This window comes from Phyllostomus discolor, chromosome 1 (genome assembly GCF_004126475.2).
Source record: "Phyllostomus discolor isolate MPI-MPIP mPhyDis1 chromosome 1, mPhyDis1.pri.v3, whole genome shotgun sequence".
Lineage (NCBI taxonomy): Eukaryota > Metazoa > Chordata > Mammalia > Chiroptera > Phyllostomidae > Phyllostomus > Phyllostomus discolor.
This window is the reverse complement of record NC_040903.2, coordinates 147,753,598-147,759,897: the sequence shown is the minus strand read 5'-3', so window position 1 is coordinate 147,759,897 and position 6,300 is coordinate 147,753,598. Positions and strand designations below refer to the sequence as shown.

At 43.8% G+C, this 6,300-nt stretch overlaps 1 protein-coding gene across 1 annotated transcript; it reads left to right on the top strand.

Annotated features, from left to right (window-relative positions):
• Positions 1-1,144: 1,144 nt before the first annotated feature.
• On the top strand, positions 1,145-5,404 carry CHRM5 (cholinergic receptor muscarinic 5). Its single transcript, XM_028504281.2, has one exon. The coding sequence runs from the start codon at positions 1,281-1,283 to the stop codon at positions 2,877-2,879; it is 1,599 nt and encodes a 532-aa protein (XP_028360082.1). The 5' UTR covers positions 1,145-1,280; the 3' UTR covers positions 2,880-5,404.
• Positions 5,405-6,300: the final 896 nt, after the last annotated feature.

Sequence of the window (6,300 nt, the reverse complement as noted above, 5' to 3'; positions counted from 1 at the left end):
TATTAACCAACATTACCCCAATAAATTCAATAAAACCTTTTTAAAATTATGTGAATATAAAAAATAAATAAAGTATAGCATAAGGAAAATAGTCAGTAATATTATAATAACTATACATGGTGTTAAATGGGCCCTAGATTTATCAGGGTGATCATTTTATAAGTCTTAGAAATGTCTAATCACTATGTAGTACACCTGAAACTAATATGATATTATATGTCAACTATAATTGAAAATTTTAAATTATTTTTAAAAGAAAAGAAATTTAAAATAAAAAAGAAAGATATTTTAAAAATTTCTATAACATTGCACATAGCCCAAGGGAGGGTTATCTTCAGCAGCTGAAGCAAATTTCAAACCCTCTAAATGAGAGGTGTCAAACTCTTCACCAGGGCCCACATCAGCCTTGCGGCTGCCTTCAAAGAGCCAAATGTAATTTTAGGAGTGTATACATGTAACCACTCCTTAACTGTTAAGGAGTTGAAATTACACTTGGCCCTTTGAAGGTAACCAACCTCGAGGCTGATGTGCCCCACCCCAGATGAGTATGACACCCCTGCTCTAAATGAAAACCAGGTACCCACTGGGAGTTTGTGCATTAAGTCAGGGTGAAGTTTTGTAATTCAGTCTTGGCTCACAACAGTGCCTCAATTATGCTTAATAATTGAATTCATAATTAAACTCAGTAATGTTAATAACTGGACTATACAGTTGATACAGCCTGTCTTTTTCTCCAGTGCTTGACAATGTGCTTATCACCAGGAGCTTAAAAAGTGTCTGCCCTTAAGGCTGTTGCAGTCTAAAGTAACTATGTCACTTGTTTTCCCCTCATTACTACCTGTTCCCAACAATCCAATTCTCTTTCCTTTCCTTTGCTCATCTTCCCAGACCTTTTTAAAGTTGCTTTTGAGAGCCACAAGAGGGCAGCAGCCTCACGTACAAGAAAGGCACTCAGGCATTATTAATCATAAAAACCAAAGGGATGATGATGCCCTTATAAAAATATTATCTAATGGCAATGGGAGGAAAAACTCATTTAAAAAGTATTTTTAATGTAATAAAAACTTTGGCAATTCCATTATCTTGCCCCAAATATGTGCGGGACAACATTTAATGTTTTCTTAGAAATTATAAACAATAAGAGAAAAAAATTCACGCTGGTGCATGAAGATAATGTATTTCCTTCCTTTTCTTCCAGATGCTGTCGCAGAAGAGGTGTTAGATAGAAAAGAGAACAGTGTAGAACCTGACTTACTCCTAATGCAAATTCTTGCCCCAGAATGGAAGGAGAATCTCCCCACAATGCAACTACTGTCAACAGCACCCCAGTGAATCACCAGACTTTGGAACACCATGGGCTGTGGGAAGTCATCAGCATCGCAGCTGTGACTGCTGTGGTCAGCCTGATGACCATCGTGGGCAATGTCTTAGTCATGATCTCCTTCAAAGTCAATAGTCAGCTGAAGACGGTCAACAACTATTACCTGCTGAGCTTGGCCTGTGCAGATCTCATCATTGGGATCTTCTCCATGAACCTCTATACCACCTACATCCTCATGGGACGCTGGGCTCTCGGGAGTTTGGCCTGTGACCTTTGGCTTGCGCTGGACTACGTGGCCAGCAACGCTTCCGTCATGAACCTTCTGGTGATCAGTTTTGACCGTTACTTTTCTATCACAAGACCCCTGACATATCGGGCCAAGCGAACCCCCAAGAGGGCTGGCATCATGATTGGCTTGGCCTGGCTGATCTCCTTCATCCTCTGGGCCCCGGCGATCCTCTGCTGGCAGTACTTGGTCGGGGAGAGGACGGTCCCACCTGATGAGTGCCAGATCCAGTTCCTCTCGGAGCCCACCATCACGTTTGGCACTGCCATTGCTGCCTTCTACATTCCTGTTTCTGTCATGACAATTCTCTACTGCCGAATCTACCGGGAAACTGAGAAGCGGACCAAGGACCTTGCTGACCTGCAGGGCTCAGACTCTGTCGCTGAAACCGAGAAGCGAAAGCCTGCTCACAAGACTCTGCTCAGGTCCTGCTTCAGCTGCCCTCGGCCCACACTGGCCCAGAGGGAAAGGAACCGAGCTTCCTGGTCATCCTCCCGCAGGAGCCCCTCAACCACTGGGAAGCCAGCCCAAGCCCCCGGCCCAAGCCCAGAGTGGGACAAAGCGGAGCAGCTCACCACGTGTAGCAGCTGCCCCTCCTCAGAGGACGAGGATAAGCCCACCACTGACCCTGTCTTCCAGGTGGTCTACAAGAGTCAGGCCAAGAAACGTGCAAGGGAAGAGTTCAGTACTGAAGAGACTGAGGAAACTTTCGTGAAAGATCAAACGGAAAAAAATGACTATGACACCCCAAGATATTTCCTGTCTCCAGCAGCTGCTCATAGACCCAAGAGCCAGAAATGTGTGGCCTATAAGTTCCGACTGGTGGTCAAAGCCGATGGGACCCAGGAGACCAACAATGGCTGTCGCAAGGTGAAAATCATGCCCTGCTCCTCCCCGGTGTCCAAGGACCCTTCAACAAAAGGCCTAGATCCCAACCTCAGCCATCAAATGACCAAACGGAAGAGAATGGTCCTTGTCAAAGAGAGGAAGGCAGCCCAGACCTTGAGTGCCATTCTCCTGGCCTTCATCATCACATGGACCCCTTACAACATCATGGTCCTGGTGTCCACCTTCTGTGACAAGTGTGTCCCAGTCACCCTGTGGCACTTGGGCTACTGGTTGTGCTACGTCAATAGCACTGTCAACCCCATTTGCTATGCCCTCTGCAACAGAACCTTCAGGAAGACCTTTAAGATGCTGCTTCTCTGCCGATGGAAAAAGAAAAAAGTGGAAGAGAAGCTGTACTGGCAGGGGAACAGTAAGCTGCCCTGAAGAGTTAACAACTGCCCTCAAAAGAATGACCACCATCCACTTCCTCTGAGGATGGCCAAGCTGATTCTGGTTTATTTTTAAAACAGACATCTGTCATTTTTTTTAAAAGATTTTATTTATTTACTTTAAGAGAGAAGGGAAGGGGGAGAAACAGGGAGGAGAGAGACATTGACTGGTTGCCTCTTACATGCCCCCAACGGGGGACTTGGCCCACAGCCCGGCATGTGCCCTGACTAGGAGTCAAACAGGTGACCTTTCGGTTCCCAGGCTGGCACTCAATCCACTGAGCCACACCAGCTGGGGTAACATCTGTCATTTTGAGTTCTTGACGACTCTGTAAAGACTTGAGGTTTATCACCAAAAGAAAGCAGTCACTCCTGCCACCGTATTGAATTATTCATGTCTGTGACTAAGGTCGCCTGATGCCACTGCAGTTTGCCATTGAAGTAACTAGACAGACTCATAGCCCTTCACAGGAGGAGAGGCACACTGGAGCACAATGAACAATGACTGAGGGAACTTTCCTCTGACTTCCTGTGGGAACAGCAGGGACCAGTTGGAAACCTCTCCTTGTGGAAACCCGTCATATACTGTTGTGCAATATGTATGCGTCCTCTGACGCTGTTTTGTGCCAGTGAGAACCAGGAGAATGTAAGTCAGTGTTGCCTATTAACAAGGGTGTTATTCAACTGGCTTCTAGGACTTTCTTTATAAATGGGTCAGTATTTATTTACAAAGTATTTATTATGCAGCTGTTATGTGTTCTGTGCTGTGGTATATGTTTCCATCCCTACACCTGAGTGAAGCTCTTGCTCGTCCCTTACACAACCGATGCCAATCGTGGTCCCCACTGAACCCGTGCTGGTCCCCACGCTTCCTTTCAGAATTCTGGGTCTGATCATACCCAGTCCTAGAGAGGGCCCTCTATTCTGCTAATAAAGATGATCAAGTCTCCACAGTCAGTGTTTTAAGTTTTACCAGTGGGAATTTTTCCCTTTTTTTTTCTAAACAAAAATTGTGCATTCTATTTTGTGTCTATTTAAACCCATTTATTCATGCTCTATTCTTAGGAAAGCTGGCGTAACACAACTGTTCACTGAGGAAAGATATTCTCCAGGCTATTTCGTCAGGGTTCTCTTAAATTGTTTTCAGAGGTCTTACTTCCTAATCCCTTTGCAAAGCAAACCTGAAGCAAAATGTGGAAAACAAGTTTGTTTTCACTCCCAAATTTGTTCAGACTAGTTCACACTCAGGCACAAGCAGGTCACAAGCATTTATCACTCATGAGCCTCCAGACAAAAGTGGAGGGACAGCAGGGAAAAGGTTTTATTATTTATTTAATAGATCCTTGAATCATGGTCCAGAAATGACTTATTCATTCCTCTCCAAATTCATGGTCAATCATGAAAAATCCTACAAAGTGCAGTTGAGCTCCAGTGAAGCTGGTTATGGTTATTAAGAATGAAAGCCTCACCTTTAAAAACGAACTATGGGTCACAATAATGTATGCAAATAAAGCAGTTATATCAACATATACATTAGAGTACTGGGATTACTAAACACCAAATTATCTAATTTAATTGAAATTTGTGTAAACAATCTGAATTTGATAATTCTGAAAATAAACCTATGTGCAAGAAATTGAAACTACAAAATAGTGCATATAATCAAAGATCCACAAGGAAAGCAGCAGCATAGTTAGTACTCAAGGAAGAATTTAAAGATGAAATACTCCTGCCAGATAGAAGCTCCTTATTTAACCTGTTGATTATATCTGCATTATGTTTTAAAATCTCGACTTCATTTTACTTAATATAGCCCAGTTCTTTCTCAGCCTCATTTGCTAAGGAGATGTAAAAATAGATGGTTTAGTTGTCCTAGGAATCTTCACATTCTTGAGTATAGGGGAGTTTCGCCCTACCACTGAAGAGCAAATTAGCCACTTACACGAAGTCCCAAGAATGCTCAGGGCAGTAGAAACCCAGGCCACTCCCCCAGCCCTATAGAGACTCAATGCTGAGATGTAACATCTTGGGAGCAATGCAGCTGCTGAGCGTTTGTGAAGAACAGGTTGACACCTGCCAAGAATTGGTAGAGAATACTAGTTAATTGGCTCAGTCCTCCAGGACAGAGGTTCCCAGGCCTATGTGATGCCAACAGGGTGTGACTCCATGAGCAAGCCTACTCCACCAGCTTTAGATAAATAGCTGGGTTTTTTAGTTTAAGGGTTTGGTCCCTGAGAAAAATGAAAATCCCTCCAAGAGAATAATAGCACTTTAAACACTCACTGGGCACTCACTGTGCACATAGAGCAGAGAAATAAATGAACTGAAACAAAAGAATGCAGAACTTGAGGCGGGGTGGAGGGGGGCAGTGTCGGAAGCACAGTTTCCACACTCTTCACAGTTGCCTAGGACTTGGTCATCATATGTGAAACTAATGAGAGGTCTATGCTTCCTCATCAGCTTTTAGGGACAGCCAGTTTTGCAGATTCCTATGCTCTTTGACTTAACTAAAAAAAAAAAAGTCCAAACTGCTAGGCGAGACTAGCACAGGGCCTCTGGTGGGGTCCTCAGAATGAAGAGACCCAAATGCAAACTGCAGCGACCTGGCTGGTAGGGGGGCATGGGCTAACTGCAGATCTTAGACCAATGCCCCCAGTGTCCCGAGCTCTGTCCATGGTAAACTATGTACAGTTTCATTGGACTAGTTCCTAATGAATGCTGTTACGTTGCTAATGTGTTTCTCCTGTCTGTGAATCTGGTGGCTTGCTGGGGAATCGTTTTTCAGTACAATTTTTGGTTAAAGCATTTTGTCAGTATTCCTGGCCTCTGCTTTGCTCCTTTGGTGAATGTCCTTTGAGGGAGATGCTGATGTTAGGCTCTTTGTAATTGTGAAATCTGTACCTAGTGTCTGGATTAGAATATCCAGTTGTCTACAATAAATACCAGAATTGTAGCAAAGGATGTGGGCTGCTTTTCTGTATCGTACAAGCATCATTCTGGAAATTAAACAAATTTAACCACACAGTAGTCTAATGGAAAGCATTTAAATTAGAAAATGGTCTCTGGTTAGCTTGATAGATCCATTTATTTTACAGATTCCACACACATTTGCAGTGGCCTGGCCTTTTAAGTAGGAAGGGATTGATACACACTGGAGACAGACATCCCTCTTGCTACCTTTGTGATTTCCCCCCTTCCCTCTCAGTTACCAATGACCAAGTTAAGATGAAATAATGATGACAAGATTCCTGTGACCAAAATGATTCCCTTTCCGTCCAGAACAAGGGAGCTGGGGCAGACCTCAAACCACAGCCCTTTAGCTGGTTACAGACCCTGCAACAAAACAGCAGCAGCATTTTCTCTTCAACTGCTCAAAGGGCTAGAGCCCTAGTCATTCCATTGTCAGTGATACAAAT